At 35.8% G+C, this 19,034-nt stretch overlaps 1 protein-coding gene across 11 annotated transcripts in view; it reads right to left on the bottom strand.

Annotated features, from left to right (window-relative positions):
* PRKG1 (protein kinase cGMP-dependent 1) overlaps nucleotides 1-19,034 on the bottom strand; it is a 1,291,606-nt gene that overhangs the window by 46,233 nt on the left and 1,226,339 nt on the right. For 10 of the 11 annotated variants that reach the window (XM_001162783.7, XM_054660122.2, XM_016919732.4 and 7 more), the window contains one exon: nucleotides 428-524. In XM_001162783.7, coding sequence (XP_001162783.1) covers nucleotides 428-524 — 97 coding nt within the window. Of the gene's footprint in view, nucleotides 1-427; nucleotides 525-625; nucleotides 6,268-19,034 lie in introns of those variants that run through there. The other variant, XM_016919735.4, reaches the window with a different exon arrangement.

Genomic DNA, 19,034 nt, shown 5'->3' with positions numbered 1-19,034 from the left:
ATATATATTTCTTCGATTTCCCTTTATATGTATTTATATTTACATTTAAATTATTGTAATTGTTGTTAGGGTGCATAATTGTTAGTAAGCACCACTCAGAACTAAGGAAATAAAGATTATAGAAAATTAGTTGGGTAAGAAGTGCTTAATGATTCTTCTTTAAGTAAATGTGTTTACCTTACACTTAATATGAAGAGGTTTTCTAAAAAGCAAGGTGTTATTTTATTTTTAGTCGTTGACTGCAAAATTTAGCCCACTTTGTGGCTAATTATGACATGTCTGCTGCAAAGTATTTGGAACTGATTCAGGAATCATGGTAATTAATGATGAAAGACAAAACAAGAGAAAAGAAAGAAATTTTAATCTAGGGGAAAAAATTAAAAAAGAAGCAGAGGCGATCAAAAGCATTTAAAGAACAATCACCTACCAGTTCTACTCGTCCGAAACCTCCAACTCCAAGGGTATCAATGATGTTGAAATCAGACAGCTTCAGGTTGGCGAAGAAAGCCGCTTCAGCTTCATATCTGGATTTTTTGATGTGAAAAAATGGAAATTTCTTAGAGGTGCAAACACGAGTACCACGTACATCTGTACCAGAATGACATGACTGTGGAACAGGGTTTACCTGCTTACATTCCATCTTGCTTTTAGAGTTTGTGTTTTCTCACACTCATAATTTTTTGGTCCCAGTTGTGCAGAATAACATAAATTTGCACTTGTGTTTCAAAGTACGGTAGAAAAATGCAAAGTACCCACTGCATGCCAGGCAAGTGACTGATAAATCCAGTTATCAAATCAAAGTTACATGGTGGTCTTTTTCTACGCGTCTTCTTGTGAACACGGATTGTTTGAGTTGTTCTTTTTTGGTTTTGTTTTAGATTTTTTGGTTTTGCTTGGTTTTGTTTTTGCCGTTCAGATTTCGGATGGCAGTTTCTCATCAGTTTCCCTTATCCACAGGCTGGCAGTGCCTCCTATATATATTTATTAAAAGCGGCAAGATCACGGAAGTCTCTGGAGCGAAATCACAGCCAGGTTTTATGAAAACAGATCCGAGAAGCTGAGAACTGATGTACAAATGTCCGAAATGGATGATTTCGGAAGCATAGTCACATTCCTAAAAAGTGTCTTCCCTTCATTTTTGTGTACCCACTGACTTGTAGCCAATACTCTCAGCTAGCAATCTCAGTGTCTTTATGTTTGCAAGTTTCTTATATGAGTGGTGTGGAGAAGCATGGACTGCTATTCCAAAAGTCTAACTATGCACACATGCAAATCTGACGCATGCAAGTGGCCAAAATAAGCTTCTCCTGATGAGACAAGTGAATATGAGCTGCTTAAAATATATCCTTGTCAAAGGCCCTGCTATTTTTAGAAAGGACAGGAAGGCATAAAGATGAAGATGATCTGCCCACTCACTAACGTCAGGTCAGGGAGTAATTCAGCTGTCTCAAAAATAAAGTATTTGAATAGCTATGCATAACCCGTGACCTTCAGCTCAGCAACACCTGATTCAGTATTACACTATAGATAGAAATGATGAATGCACTTGAGGTAATGATACTAACACAGCCTATTTATGTATACTTTTGCATAGAATCAGCCATGGGTATGTTTAACATTAAGCTGTGTAACACATTAGCTATTCCATTACAATCAAACACAAATTTAGACTCTCCACTTGGGGGATTTGTGAAACAGCTTTCTAGGTAAGCTTTCTGCATTCTTCAATTTACAATCACATTTCTAGTTTTTTAACAAGTCAATTGTTGACAGGCTTCTCAGAGGGTAAAAACAACATTGTTTTCCATTATTGGCTAATTATGTGAAATCAACTGCCTCCAATAAACTTTTACAAACAAGGCTGCTAGTCCATCCTAATGGTGTTTGTAGACATCTGTCATTAACTACACACTCAAGAGATCAACATAGTGATCCGGGAGATGGTTTACTAGAATGGAACAGAAGCAGCAAATGTGCATTTCTAGCATTCCAGCTGGCTTGCTACTTTTGGAAAATTAAAACTCCATCCCATTGAAAGGGCTAGAGGCAAAGTTGACTCCAACAGGTGCTGAAAAAAGACATCTGTTGAGATCAGACCCTGTGACTGTATGTGGTCAAGCATTTCCTGGCCACCTGGATAATTAAATCCTTAATGAGATCGTTGTTGAATAATCATCCACGTGTTTGTTGGATTTAGAAATCTCAGGTGCAAACAGGGTGAAACTTGTTTTTTTTGGTTTTTTGTTTTTTGCTTTTTGTTTTTTTTAGACAGAGTCTTGCTGTGTCACCCAGGCTGAGGCTAGAGTGCAGTGGTGCAATCTTGGCTCACTGCAACCTCCACTTCCCAGGTTTCAAGCTATTCTCGTGCCTCAGCCTCCCAAGTAGCTGGGATTACACGTGTGCACCACTACGCCCAGCTAACAAACAGGGTGAACTCTTTCAGACTATTTTGATACCATTTCATATATTCAAAGTATGGTGTTATTATTTGTAATCCTTGAAAGCACCCCCAAAATTCTCATTTTGGGGCCTTGTGAAATTAGGCTGGAAGTACACATAGATGAGTGGAGGGATTCTAGCCTTTTGTTGCCCATTACAGCTACCTGAGCATCTTTTAAAAACAATTAATTTAAGCCTTGCCACAGACCAAGTGAATGAGAAATTTCTGGAGGTGCTACCTAGACATCCCTACTTTTAAAAAGCTCCCAGGTGATTTTGATGCACAGTAAGAGTTAAAACCTATAGTTCTATATCTTCTGAAAGCCTCAGGAAGTTCCATAAGTCATACAAGATTTTTGGGGTGGATTAAAATGGCCCAGGAGATAAGTAGCTATCCAGTGAGTCTGAGGATGAGACATTTTGGCAAGAAGGTTGGGGACTTTTTTACATTGGTCTTGGGCCCTGCTCTTCTGGTCCTACAGCAATAGGAATAAACAATAGTTCTGAAATAGCCAACACAGCTTAGAAAAGACAGAGAAAGAGAAAGAAAGAGAGGAAGGAAGGGAAGGGAAGGAGAGGGAAGGGGAAGGAAGGGAAGGGAAGGAGAGGGAAGGGGAGGGAAGGGGAGGGAAGGGGAGGGAAGGGGAGGGGGGAGAAGGGGGAAGCGCGGGGAAGGGGGAAGGAAAGGGAGAAAAAAAGGAAAGGAAAGGAAAAGAAGGAAAAGAAAAGAAAGGAAAGAAAAGAAGAGAAAGGAAAGGAAGGAAAAGAAGAGAAAGGCCACATTGCTAACAAAAGGCAGATACAGGGTGCAAAAGTTATAAGGCAGTTACTTTATGTTTGCATATCTACAGCAAAGACCTCTCGACTTTGTTTATAGCTATTACCTGACTAATTACTGATAGTATTTAATTAACAGGATGAGTATATTAAGTTTCATCTTAAATGGTGGAAATTTTCTCTTTAACCATCAAAATCCACTTAAATATATACTTCCCTATACACTAGAAGTACCAATTATAGTTAAAATATTTCACGTTTTGATGAAAAGATATTGGTAACATTGTAATCACACTTCGCTAGTCTTTGCTAATTACTTTGCTAATATTACTAGATGAATTACTAGTTGTGTGATTTTATCTTATTGGCAAGATACATTTTGAAGGGGTCTTTGAATAGTCGTCCTCTTGATCCTCCATTCTGTTTATATTTGTTTCAGGTCCTGATTTTTGGGAAAGTCAAATAATATAGAAAAGTAACCATAACTGTTTCTCTTTTCCACTCAAGAAATCTTAGTTTACTTAATATTTTATATGCATTTATTTTTCTTGTTGGATTATGTTGGGAGCAAGCCCCCCAAAATCTGGCCATAAACTGGCCCCAAGACTGGCCATAAACAAAATCTCTGCAGCACTGTAACATGTCCATAATGGCCCTAACGCCCGCACTGGAAGGTTGTGTGTTTACAGGAATGAGGGCCAGGAACACCTGGCCCGCCCAGGGCGGAAAACCACTCAAAGGCATTCTTAAGCCACAAACAATAGCATGAGCGATTTATGCCTTAAAGGCATGTTCCTGCTGCATTTAACTAGCCCAACTTATTTCTTTAATTTGGCCCATCCCTTCGTTTCCCATAAGGGATACTTTTAGTTAATTTAATATCTATATAAACAATGCTAATGACTGGTTTGCTGTTAATAAATATGTGGGTAAATCTCTGTTCGGGGCTCTCAGCTCTGAAAGCTGTGAGACCCATGATTTCCCACTTCACACCTCTATATTTCTGTGTGTGTGTCTTTAATTCCTCTAGCACCGCTGGGTTAGGGTCTCCCCGACCGAGCTGGTCTCGGCAGATTATTTTTAGAGACAAGAGTCACATTTTCACAGAGACTCTGCACACACTTTCACTTTTTGAATTAATAGTTGTTTTAACATGAAAATCACTGCATAATGAACCTATATAAAGGGGCTAAACTATGGATGTTTTAGATTTTTCAGATATTTAACTGTTTCTTGCCATAACTGGGAGGGACATTTTCATTCTTTTTCTTTACTTGAGAATTATTTGAAGATAATTTGAATTAATTAATTATGTTCTGTTTTCTTTAGAATTGATAAAAGTTTAAGTGAGGAAGATGGCTAAATAAATGGTTAAGTAAATACCTGTTATTTTATTAAACAACCTTCTTTTGCCTGAGGAGATAAATGTGCAACCCAAGTTCCTATCCAACTTATTACTGTGGGATACTGGGTCTGAGGAATTAGGCCCAGTTTCATGCAATTTTAAAATCCATTTGTGCAACAGTGTTTAGGGGAGGACAGTTGTCAAATGCTAGCAGAAATACTTTTAGTAAGAAATGCAGTTTCTGGTATTTGGTTGCTTAAAATATAAAATAGTATATAACACATTTTCTAATAATTTTTAATTTAGTTTGAGACAGTGATTTTTTAAAAAAATTATTATTGTTATTATTATTTTAGTATAGGGCAAAAGCTGTGAATTCTCTTCCCAGAAAAGTGCAAACACTGACATGCCTTCTGTGCTTATACCTATAGGGAGCTTATAAAGCCATAAAGTAGGTTAACAATACACAATACAAATATACAACAAGATAAGTATGTTGTGTGAAGAAGGCAGAAGTAATACATCATTTCTCAAATATGTCTGATTATAAGATTCATCTGGGGCTATGGTGATTAGAAACCACAGACAACAGCTAATCCTTATAGGCGACTCTTGTTTTTGTTTTTTTTTTTTTTTTTGAGACTGTGTTTCACTCTTGTTGCCCAGGCTGGAGTGCAATGGCATGATCTCGGCTCACTGCAACCTCTGCCTCCAGGATTCAAGTGATTCTCCTGCCTCAGCCTCCTGAGTAGCTGGGATTATAGGCATGCACCACCACGCATGGCTAATTTTGTATTTTTAGTAGAGATGGGGTTTCACCATGTTGGTCAGGCTGGTCTTGAACTCCCGACCTCAGGTGATCCGCCTGCCTCGGCCTCCCAAAGTGCTGGGATTACAGGCATGAGCCATCGCAACTGGCCTATAGGGGACTCTTTAAATAATGAAATATTGAACTTTTAAGAACTAAGGAGTAACAAAGTTGATTTGATTTTCACCTTTTCATTTCTGTTTATTCACCAAAGGAGGCTCTAAAAACAATAAAAATGTAAAGTTACAAGTATAAAAGTGAGATCAAGATACATATGCATGGTTTAGAAACAAGAAAACAATAATAGAATAATCTCAGTCTCTTCCTCCCCTTCCCCATCTCTCTTTCTAAAATCACGTATCTGCACAGTATCATATTCACATTTCTTTGGAAAATAGATAATAGTCATTAGTTATTATATTTCCATTTCTTCCAATATTACCAGTCTCTACAAAACCAAGGAATAAGAACCAAGTGTCCCTTATTATTCACAATTGTTTTCCATTCTTGATGTAATACCCTTGAATCAATTCTGTCATTTTAAATTAACAGAGTCAGATGCTACACCTTATGACTGACCATTATTATTAAGAACTAAACATCTCTCCCTATGTATTAGAAACCAAATATAATGTTTCAACCCAGGACAAAATTTGTGAAACTCAGAATTTTACTTTTACCTTGCCATTCCAATAACAGAAGTAACTCAGCATTATTTTACAAAGCAGACAATATTATGTACCATTTAAAAGTAAAGTCCACATGCAAAAGGAACATAACTATAGTTCCAGATGGGTAATTCAGAGCCAACAGAACAAAAGGCAAATATAGCCCTATTAGTTTTAGCCCAGCTCATCCATAATCCAAATGAGCTACAGAAGTCTACTCTAAGTGCCTCCAACAAATAAATAAATAAATAAATAAATAAATAAATAAATAAATAAATAAAATGGTGTTAACATCTACCAATCCACGTGCAAATCAGTTAGCCTGGCTTTGCCTGGACTCATCTGCTCTTCAGTATACTTTCATTTCCTGTTGAGTTTAGATGGATCAATTCTTGGGGAAAACTATGAAAATAAAATGTTTTAGTAAACACACATGAACTGTCATGTATGACTGAGTTTATTTCTTATTCCATAACTGTAGTAGGTAAGATGAGATTCGGTAAGAACATCAAGGTCTACCCTGGATTTTAAAATGCTACAAGAGAGCATCCTGTCTTATCAAAAGCTCATCACTTGTGTTCCTGGTTCTGCTAGTGACTTTGTCCTTCCAACTCCGATTTCTTCAACGTCTTAGCCTTTCTGGGAATACTGATAAATATACACTTAAGTAATAAGTATAAATTTAGTGGAAAAATCAATTCAGAATCCCAGCTTACTTAAATGTTCAGATAAATGCCCAGAAATCCTCTTTCATTTTTTACGTAACCAAAGAGCACTGCAATCTGTAAATAATTATCTACAGAAACAGTTTGAAAAAGGAGTAAGAACACTGAGAAAGTGAGCCTTAAGCCCAAAATATATAGATCTGGTCTATGATATATCCAAAATATAATGCTGGCCATGTACTGAATGAACATTTGGTACACAGGATTTTATGTGATAATTGTTCCTGATTTAATAAAGCTTAGTGTATTGACTAATCTGCAAGTCTGGAAAAGTAAATAAAAAGTATTCTTTTAAATTTTTTTATATATTTTATTTTTTTATATTTTTAATATTTTTAAATATTTTAAAATATATTTTAAATATATATTTAAAGTATATTTAAATATATATTTAAAAGTTTTTTTAAAAAGTATTATTTAAATATTTTATAATATTTAAATATATAAAAAAATTTAAATATATATTAAAATATATTTAAATATATCATAATATATATTTAAATATATATTAAAGTATATATTTTAAAGTATTATTTAATTATTAATTATTAATATATTATTTAATATATAATAATAAATATTTTATTTACTTCTGTCAGAAGAATACCTATATATAGAGAAAGTAGCATTGAAAACTGAACCAATAAAAGATATTTTCACGTTTAAAAAGGAAGATGCGATTTGGGCTTAAACTACAGGGACTGTTGCCTCATTGTGCAACTTGTGGTGTACGTGGAAAATGTTAGGAGATACATGTCCTTATTCCCTCGATTTTCAAATGCTTGAAATTAAATAAGCTTAGACACTAAAATAAAAATGGGTAGACTCTATAATCAAGTCATCAATCATCTCTTATTAATTTAATTGCTATACAAAGAGTCTTATTGACAACTAAGCTTTGAAGGCAGAATCTTTTGACTTCATTGGAAATCAAAAAGAACCATCTTAGCGTTTCTTTGTATGGGGAGTTATTTTCTGCTAAATCATGTTTTCAAATTTAAAAATTTTCTAAAGTACCTATTACTATAAAGTTTTAAAAAATCTCTTTAAACAAGAAGACTTCTAAAATTCTAAGCAAAAAGGGCCAATTGTTAATGTATTCTTGTTGTACAGCATCTAGGTGTAATCACCATCCTTTTAGCAGTGGAAGGAATAACTTAAAGAAATAGAAAGTGTAAAAGTAATTTAATGAATCTGAAGTATTTCATTATATCAATTTACTCTGGAAAATATAATCTCTTCTTCAGGGAATTTGAGATAACGTTAGTTTGCTCCTGCTATTTCCAAAATTGTGGTTTTCAGAAATAGACTTTTCTTTGAGCACTCTAGTCATGAAATAGTTCCACTTATTTTTCAAATACATTTTCTTGAGGAGCTATAGCCAACGGGAATATACAGGAAAATTGCATTTCGTATATCTGCTGCATAATAAGAATGATAGTAATGCAAATATTCCGTATTTAGAAAGCACCTTTCTTCTACGACTTTAAAATCTCTCTTATTTAATTTATCCTGGCTGATTCTTTGTGAAGATAAGATAACAAATACTTTTACTTCTATTTTGCACCTGGGTAAACCAGCTGCTGATAAGTGATTGGTTTCAATAATTAAACACCGGAAAAATTAGGACCTTGGGCATGTTTCACATCATAGCATATTTATGCTTATTCCAAATAAATAATTTTCCTTTTAAACATGACAGCAGAGGGTCACCATTTGAAAGATGTTTCTATCTCAAAATCTTAAAATGCCAACACACTTCAAAACAGTGGACCTCATCTAGTTTAACCTCCACATTGCTTTTTTTTAAATAAAGGAACTAATCTGGAGATGTTAAATGACTTTAGCTAAGGTCATAAAGACCTAGGCATAGAAGACTGCCATTCTGACTTCTGGGCTGTAATAATTTTTACTATCTGATTCTATCTGCAGTTTTTATAATGTCCTTATATTTGAAAAACAAAGGCAAATATAAAAGTTATAAAATATATTTGAGTAATATGTTCTTTTACTACACATTTCAGCCTAGAACAATTTTGGCCTCCCTACAGCTAAGCACTTACGTGTTCTTGCCTACAATGTGGTTCCTGCCTGTGTGTGTTCCAATAAAATTAAAGGCCAAAAATGAAAGTCCACAGGTACTCAAAAGAGATGTTTTAAAAATTCAAATATCAGAGCAGCATTTGTAAAAGATGGATGAGAATATGCTACCCATTGTCAGCTTTAAATGTATTGGCAAATATTCATTTTAAATAATTAATCTTGAAATTTTTTTACAGTTTGAAATAAATTTTTCTTTTCTTTTTTCTTCTTCTTTCTTCTTCTTCTCCTTCTCCTTCTTCTTTTTTTTTTGAGACTGAGTCTCCGTCTGTCACTCAGGCTGGAGTGCAGTGGTGTGATCTGGACTCACTGTAACCTCTACCTCCTGGGTTCAAGTGAGTCTCCTGCCTCAGCCTCCTGAGTAGCTGGGACTACAGGCACATGCCACCATACCCAGCTAATTTTTGTGTTGTTGTAGAGACAGGGTTTCACCATGTTGGCCAGGACGGTCTCCAACTCCTGAACTCAAGTGATTCGCCCACCTTGGCCTCCTAAAGTGTTGGGATTACAGGTGTGAGCCACCGTGCCTGGCCAAATTTTTCTTTTTCTAAAAAAGGTCCATGAATAAAGAACTGGCAAGAAAAGAATTCAAGGTTTTCTCCCTTTTGGTATATGTTACTTTAACGGAATCATTGGCCATAATGAAAAGTTCATTTATTAAGTTATTTAGTGATGATTCTTTTTTGCTTTACAGAATATAAATAATCTCATCTATGTATTCAAACAAAAATGCATGAAGTTCTCAACTTTATTCATGCCAGAATAGATATTTCCTTTATATAAATGCACAGCCATTAGAAGCTGGGATCTGAGGAAATTCTCTCTCATCTCAGTGCAAGTTAATTTCTTCATTTTCTTCTGCATCTCTCTGAACCTCAGTCCTGAGTTGTTTGCTTTTTATTGTAGACCAGGGTGGTCCAGAGTTGGTGACTATTATGGCATGGCTACCCAGGGCCAGAGAGGTGAGGTTTAATGAGAAAGAAGATAGATGAAAATGACTCCTCCTCCTGCTTCCACTGCTGCAGCAACTCAGGCCTGCAGGTAAACGTCCCTCATCTTCATGTTATTGCTTCATGCCACCCTGGAAAAATCATGCATTACTACAGAGCTCTCATTGCAATTTCCATGAGGACATCTTTGCCATAGACTTCATTTCTAAAGAAGGGATAGCTAAAGACAGATCACGTTTTGCCTTCAAATTTAAAAATCCCTTTTCTACCCGAAGACTAAGAAGAGTCTTTGCTTTGTTTTGCAGGTCATTTGTTAAATGGAGGTTAAAAGTATTGAAAGAAAGATGGAAACATTTAATCTTAAACCTTAAAACTAGTCTTAATTATAATCTTAATCAAAGGGATCAGTCGAAATATTGAACTGGGAACAGAAAGTTAAGGCAGGACTTAAACACTAGAAGTCAGCTTTTATTTCTGGCTTCCAAATTTTTGCTGTGTTCTCTCATGTTTATAAGAATCCAGGCTGCACCTTTTCTCTGTGGTTACTAGCAGCGATCTTCTGAATAGAAAATCTCTGATGAATTTTGCATAACTTCATGTACAGAAGGCTTAGGGATATAGTCATGGTTGTAGTGGGTCAAACAATAAAAAGTCAGTATAATGCAATGTGTGGAAAGAAGAAAATAAGATTACAAGTTACCCTCCATGGCCTCTAGGAGTATAACAAAAGAAATTATCAGGAAGCTGGCCCCAGGCCAACTTGTGCAAGCTATCCCCTTTTCTGCAAAACGAAGGGTTTGCATTGGACATGTCTACGAAGCTCACTTACAGCTTGACAGTTCTATTATTCCAAGTGTCTTGAGAGATACAAACTTTGCAGAGAGTCCTGGTACCTGTAGTTTCTCTTTTTGCTACTCAATCGTCCTCTTCCCAATCCTGTCCTCCAATCCTAGGCTCCTAAAGCTCTTGCTTCGGGAAAATAATACCAGAGGTTTTCATTTCATGGAGTCCTGCTTTCAACTCCTGGTATGCAAAACAGGCAGGCAGGAGACCCTGATTTAATGCCCAAACAGTAGTTGGGGAAAATACATCTTGGATGTTTGAAATAGAACTATAACAGACCAGAGGTTCCTTCCCTTCCCAAGATTCATATTAGAATATGGGTTGTGTGAAAAACAGACTTGATAAAACTTCGAGATTTGGGACTAGGCATCAGTATTTTAAAATGAAATTCATAAGTAAGTCTATACAGCAGTTAACTACCAATGGTAATAATCACATGTATATTTTAAAGAACCATTAGTATTTATTTGATATGTATGTGACAAGACACTTACTACTTAGTATACAAGTATCACAGGAAAATGTATCCAGGGTCCAAACAACTGTTCTCAAATGGTCTTTGAGAACACCATCCATTCTTGAAATGGAGAAAGCCTGTATATCATTCTTAGTATAGAAATTACTAAGCAGAAAAGAATAAAATGGAGCAAAATTTTTACCATGTTAAGTTGTTTGGTAATAGTGATCGGTGCGTTAATCAAATGAATTAAGTCCCAGGAAACATTTCACATTTGTTATCAAGTCACTGCCATTGGATGCAAAATTTGGCATTGTTCTATGATGCTGCCAAAAAACTGAATGGTGTATCAATAAAACTTGTTTTAAACTTGAATGATGAAGCAATCTATAGGGTTTTGTTTCCTTTTGAAACTAAACTCCATACTTCTATTCAGATTTCCTTAGCTTATACTTATGGTCCGTTTTCTGGTCCGGGATCCCATCCAGAATATCATCTTGTATTTATTTGTCTTATCTCCCTTCCTTGTTTTTGAGAAATACTTGACAAGTGTTTTGTAGAATGTCCCTCAATTTGGGATAGTCTGATGTTTTTCTCATGATTAGACTAGAATTAGGACATTCTGAGGAAGAAGAAGACTACAGAGATAAGTGCCATTTTCATCACAGCGTCTCAAGTGCCATATTATTGATACGACTGATCACTAACAATATGTGAACCTTGATCCTGCCAATGTAGTCATTCTATAGTTTTTAATGCAGTGCATACTTATAGGAGATGACAGAAACAAAATAAGCTTAATTGAATTGTGATCTTCTTCATAACTTTTACCTTGGAAAGGTGTCCCTCTCAAAATCAGATAACTTTATAAAGGGATTACAAATTTCCACATTGCTAAGGTTTCTGCACAGTCATTCAAAAGGGTCACAGTAAAATTCATTGAGCAGGATTTGAGCAGATGACTATAATATTAGAAACTGGTGTCTTTCCATACATTTTCCCACAAATCACAGGAGTGAAGAGACAATGGTGAAGGGGGAACAACTCAATGTCTTTTCTTTTCTACATGTATACAAAATTATTATAATAATTGTTTCTCTGAGCATATCCATCACTCATTACAGAAGTTTGGGAAAAAAACTGCAATCAGATTTCACTTTAGCCATATGCCAGTTCAAATGAATGCTGCTGTAACACTTCAACTGACATTCATGTCATAAAGCTCCTCACTCTACACTTGTATATATCTAGTTGAACAGCCCTAAATAATTTTCCCCATTTTTTAATTGTTGGTAAATAATAAAGTAAAATGAAAGAAACTGGGAGGGGGCATTCAGGCCTATTATGACAATTCTTTATGCCATTTAACAGCTGGAGATTTTTTTTTCATATTTGACTTCCTTTTTCCCACATAGTTTTCAGATACAGAGTCGAATATTTGGCCACATGCTATTCTCACTACTCTCTCTCTCTCTCTCTTTTTTTTGGCTCCCTTTTCCTCACCTAAGTTATTAAATTTTGTCTCAAGAGTTAATAACTACCAAATTCACGTGGCCTAAGTGAATTAATTGGGTTTTGCAAGGCTTTTTGATAATAGAAGAAACTATATAAAGTGATAGGAGCACTACCTTGACTTGTTGCCTCTCTTTCCCAGTCTTAACAATGGGGATGTTCAATGTCCACTTAATGTTTTCAAAGAACAGACAGTATCTGATTGGATTCTCGGTCTTATTTACCATCCTTTAACTTTGCAGTTATAAACAGACATAGTAGAACTTGCAGATTCACAGGGACAGAAAACCTTTCTTTGACCTCATCATAACAGGAAATTGCTGAACTGGAGGTGGAAGCCTTAGAAACTTGTCCTGAGTGTTGGCACTTGGAGCAGTGTCCAGTGAAGTATGCTAGGAGGAAGTTGAGGGACTTAGTGTGTGAAGCCACAGGGAGGGGTTGTCCCTCCTGAACAGAAGCAGAAGTAGTCACATGGTATCTTCATTTCTGTAGTACTTGTGATATTTGGCCACTCACAAGAAAAACAAAACATGAACCAACCTTAATGTAAATATATGAAATATGGGGCAAACAATTGCAAATTGAGAGAATCTATTTTTAGCAGTAATTGTTCTATTTTTACTGAACTATAAAGGATATTCTGGTAGTAAAGAAATTATTCAATAGCATATAGTATTTGCACAAAGATACCACTTAAGATACATAATACAAAATAGATAATTATCAGTGGAGTTTTGTTTTATATAAAAAAGATACATTGATGTTCTGGAGCCAAAAATTCCACTGCTATATTGAGAATTGTTTTAGAAACAACATTCTTTTTTTTGTGTGTTTTTTTTTGTTGTTTATTTTCTGTGAGATGGAGTCTAGCTCTGTCGCCCAGGCTGGAGTGTAATGGCATGATTTCGGCTCACTGCATCCTCCGCCTCCTGGGTTCGAGCAATTCTCCTGGCTCAGCCTCCTGGGCAGCTGGGACTACAGGTGCCCACCATCATGCCCAGATAATTTTTGTATTTTTAGTAGAGATGGGGTTTCACCATATTGGCCAGGCTGGTCTGGAACTCCCAACCTCAGGTGATCCGCCAGCCTCAGCCTCCCAAAGTGTAGAAACAACATTCGTACAGGTCTTTCTTGCTAAAGTCTGAAGAATCAAAGCACCAACAAAGAAAACAAAATGACCCTGATACGACTGAGTTATTTGGCTTGCACTGTTAACATTTTTCCCCCTAAATTTTGTTCCATCCTATGCATGAAGCTAGAAAAGGTTCAAATCTGTTTCCAGTAAGAGAAAGGACTTGAAATAGTTTCATAATTGTTATTGTTAATTTCTAGAGTGTTACTTGCTGATTAGGAAACAAAGATTTAAACAGAAATGAGCAGCAATAAGAATCACTGCAATCTTAGGTTTCAGGCTGCTAACATATATTCTCATGTGCATTTAGGAAACACATTTGTATACAGGAAGTGGAGTTCTATTACTATCTATCTATTCTTAAATCCAAGAGTCTAGAGTATTTGTTCAGAGATAAGACCTTTCTTAGGTAATATAAGGAATGAAATTTGTTACCTAGCGTAATGGTGAATCAAAAGTTTGCTTAATAAGCAAAAGACTCTTCAGTCATTAATCTAAGCCCTAAGTATTACGGAAAGTAAGCTGAATGGGATACTTTCTAGATCTGGAATCTTTTAAATATTTGATAAATATTCTCTCTCTCTCTCTCTCTCTCTCTCTTTCTCTCTTTCTTTCTTCCTAGACAAGATCCAGCTCTCTTGCCCAAGCTGGAGTGCAGTGGTGAGATAATGATTCACTGCAGCCTTGATCTCCTGGGCTCAAGCAGTTCTCCCGCCTCAGCCTCCTGAGTAGCTGGGACCACAGGCACCCTCCACCATGTCTGGCCAAAATTTTTTGAATTTTTTGTAGAGACCAGGTTTCACCATGTTGCCCAGGCTGATTTCAAATTCCTGGGCTCAAGTGATCTTCCTGCCTCAGCCTCTCAAAGTGCTGAGATTACAAGTGTGAGCCACCACACCCAGCCAAAATATAAATATGCCTTTAATAGTAACACCTAATTACCTAACACCATCAAAAATGGGGTGCTCCATGAAGAAGCACATAATTCAAATTATTGAAGTTTATCCCTTCTAATGACCACATAGATTTCTCTTGCCCCATTAAAAAATTAGATAATCAGTATTTCTAGGATAGTTGTTTTCTTCCAACCAATTAAGGCATAATCTATGTAGCAGAACATTCAGAGGATGATGCCTGGTCAACATTTGAATAAACAATCACTGTAGTGTTACCTCTATTTAAGATGACTCTAATAAAACTTCTATGGTTTGCATTATTAGTTGATCAGACTTTAAGCATTATCTTTTGATAGGGTCAAGGAACCTGTCTTAACTCCCCATCTCTGACCAAAATATACTTGTTTTCTATAAGCTATAAAGCCAGATAGCCAATTTTATGAGAATTGTCCCTATACTATATCCATGTGAGCGATGAGTACCTGGTATGAAGATGCATAAAGGAGGCAGTAATATACAACAACTGAAGCATAACCTCTGGAGCCAGTCGGCTTCGGACAAATCCCAATTCCATTACTCACTGGCCACCTAAACAAGCTACTTAATTCATCTGCCTCAGTTTTCTTCAACTGTTTAATGGGTATGATCAACAAACCAACTTCAGTGGGTTATCATAAATATTAATAAATGAGAGAATGCATGTGAAACAAAGCTATAAGCAATCATTAGTAATAATAATAAAAGATGATCATTATTTTTCATGGAGTTTTTGCTAGTGCCATGTACTGTTTTGTTAATACTAATTGCCTGATTTTCTGTCCATGAATTTTTGGCTGATCTAAGTTTCCACTTCCCTCACCCCTTGGCTGGGATCTAGGTATGAGAGTTACTTGGCAAGCAAACTAGAGATAAATAAGGTGTTACTATATAAAGTTAATGTAGGCACATATGAATATCCAAACATGCCATAATGTTGGAGTTTGACCCTTTCCCTAATACTCAGTTTCTTTATTCAAAATGTTCTAATTGGTGTTTTTATGTTGGTCATGGTAAACTTTGTTAACTCTTTGTACTTTGCTGTATATTGCAATTTATGCTTTTTTTCACGGTTTAATTTCTGAACCATATTGTATACAATCAGGTACCAGCGAATAAAAGGACCAAACTAAAAATGATGGAATATATAATGAAGGAAGCATGGGATTTCTACAATCTATTCTAGACTCTTTATTAAAAGAAGGGTAGGTGAAGGCTCCCTTTTTGAAATTTAAATTTAATATACTTTTCACAATTCTACTGTGCTCTCAGTAAATATGGAATTTACGAGTCATCACATAGACTAAAGTAAAGCATAAAGTCCTCATGCTGCTTCAGCACAAGACGCTTACCTTCAACTATTCCCTGAGCTTGTAGGAGACAGATGATACATCAATATGTTCTAAGCCACAGTCAGGCAATAGATACAGAATCAGGCAACAGGCATCATAATCCAAAGGCTGGAAATGCCTGAAAAAGATTCCTGAGAGGCATTCACAAAGTCTGAGATGTCCTCTCTGAGGACCAACTGTTGCCAAAATCAGAGTTGCCAAGAAGCCACTCAGGGACTCCATCCTGTAGATAGACCCCTCTTCCATTTTCCTGGGGCTTACTCAGTATGACTCACCTCCTCAAAGCCATCATGAGGGTGGTTCATTGGGAAATGGGAAAAGACCTGGCCATGTTCCAGAGGTACAGAGGATATCATTGGTTTCTTCAGTAATATGCAGGTGAAAGCTATGGGTATCTCATGCTGACCAGAAATTTGTAAGTGTACCTTTCAGAAGGGGAAAGCTAAATCTCAGATTTTCTACTTTCTTGCCTTTGGCAAATCATTTTGAATACTCTTTTGATAAAAAGGTCTTTTATAATGTCTTTACCCCTTTGAGTAATGTTTATTGGGGGGACATTCTCAAAGGTAAATTTTGAAAATAAAATAAATAGAAAAGAGAGTAAATCCCTTCTTTATCACTTTTACTGACAAATGACAACAGAAAAAAAATAGTACATAAAAGATCTAATTTTTAGGCTCCATCAAAGCATATTTGCAACATTTTATCATGTCATGTGAGTTTATTAGCTATGCTGTTAATATGCAATTAATATCACTTGGGGATATGCTATGTCAGTGGAATAAAAACTCATAAAAAGGCTAATGTTTCTGAGACGAACTGACATGATAAGCCATTGGAATTCACTTAGTGCAGGTGTTTCATTGCTATTTATTCCAGCAAATATTATCAACCACCCACTTCTGCCCAGTGATGCAGACCTGAGGATCCTGGTCTGTTTTGCACAGATTCTGACTTGTGTCTTCAGTACTCTAGATATGGGCACGCAAGAGCAAGCTAAGACTTGTCAGAAAAAGCTTTGCACTGTGTGTATGATACTATTGTTATTATTATTACAGGTCCATGTGCTCCACTAAAACTGAGCAGCTACTTACGTGCCTGGCACTGTGCCATATCCTTTCATATAATTTCATTTGGTAAAGGGGAGCAGATGTTTGCCCAGGTAAAATGAAACAGGAAACGCACAGAAGAGCATTAAGAACCACTGCGAAAAACTTGTAATATAGGCCTCTTATTCTCAGGCTAAATTTCATCAGTTTACCCAGTGGGGATGAATGGAAAAAAGTAGGGTTTCCAAGTGAAAAGATTTTCTCTAAGAGTTTAAGAGCAAGAACCCCCTCTCCTTTAGTTCAGGTCTCCTCCTTCCAGACCAGATTCCTTCTGAGACCAGCAACGCAGTGGCTTAAATCCCTGGATTAGCTGCGACCTCTTCATTTCTTTTTTTTTTTTCTTTTTACTTCCTGTTGAAAATCCAAATCAGAATATTTTTGGATTTTAAACAAAGTGAATGAAAGTGAGACTGTAATGATTATGGTGGTGATGCAGTTGACAATTGCATTACGATGAAAGGTTTTCTTTTTATTCAAGAAAACATCACCAGTGTTCTGACTTCCCCTTAACCTACCCACACTCGACCTTCAAATTTACTTGCCTTTTAAAAATTCCAAATCATGAGAAATTATGTATCACCTGCTTTAGATTTTCTAACAGAAAGTGAACATTAGAGTTTTACAGCTAAAACAGACATTAAAGCTATGGCATCGCTAACTTCCTCTGGAAAGGGAAAGAGATCTGAAATTAGAAACACAAATTAAGAAGTAACAAGGAAATTACCACGTTTTCATTGCTTACAAAATGATTTCTCACGCATTACCCAGAGAACGACAATAATAATATAACTGGGCACATGTGCAGTGCAACTTCACCCAGAAGTAGAAAATGTAAAGTTGTATGTTTTGTTGTTAATCTATCATTGCAATGCTATGCTATGGTTTTTGTGCTGCTTATAGAAGATGTTTCTATTATTCATGTCTTTATATTTTACTAAATGCAGTGGGTTCTCATTTCCGAATAGAACATACAGTCATCCCTTGGTAATCATGGGGGACTAGTTCCAGGATCTCCTGTGGATACCAAAATCCACAGATCCTCAAGTCCCTGATATAAAATGGTGTAGTATTTGCATATAGCCTGAGCACATCCTCCCATACACTTTAAATTATCTCTAGATTACTTATAATAACAGATACAATGTAAATGCTTTATTTACAATGTAAATAGTTGTTACATTGCGTTGTTTAGGGAATAATAGAAAGAAAAGTATGTACATGTTCAGCACAAATGCAACTTTTTCTAATATTTTTGATTTGTGGTTGGTTGAATCCAATGATGTGGAACCCAAGGATACAGGGGATCGACTATATTTTTATTCTTTGTAATAAAATAGCACATTATGAAATGCATCACCTCAAGAAAAAAATAATCTTAGATGGTGCCACTGTTAGTCAGGTAAGCAACATTTCCTTATTTTTCCAGAGATAGAACTAAAAACCTTAAAAATAATGTGATGGGAATTTGGAAATAGCTTCTTCTATCTTTATGCTGCTTTCATATACTGTCTTGCTTTGATTATGATAATTCATTAATTAAAATACATAAAACAACACCTCATTCCTGTTGAACTGCTTCAAGGACCAGATGTTAAAATTCTCCAATTACATTTTTATTCCACTAATTAACACGTGTCATTGACAGAATATAAGATCTCTTGCAATTTAGGATTTTCTATTTGCCTATTTCACTGTAATATTGGATGGAATCTATGGATATTTAATAGCATCTGCACATTTTCAAAGGAATTCAGGAATAAATCTTAGGTTCCTTTGGTGATTATGACTGACATGTTGACCCTATTCACAAAAGTTTTCGATATTTTTTTTCCCATGGATTTTGACCTGTTCCTTTGTGATATATACAAGATACCTAATAGTCCTG

Source organism: Pan troglodytes, chromosome 8 (assembly GCF_028858775.2).
Source record: "Pan troglodytes isolate AG18354 chromosome 8, NHGRI_mPanTro3-v2.0_pri, whole genome shotgun sequence".
Classification (NCBI taxonomy): domain Eukaryota; kingdom Metazoa; phylum Chordata; class Mammalia; order Primates; family Hominidae; genus Pan; species Pan troglodytes.
Note: the sequence above shows the minus strand (reverse complement) of the source record. Positions and strands in the feature narration are given on the sequence as shown.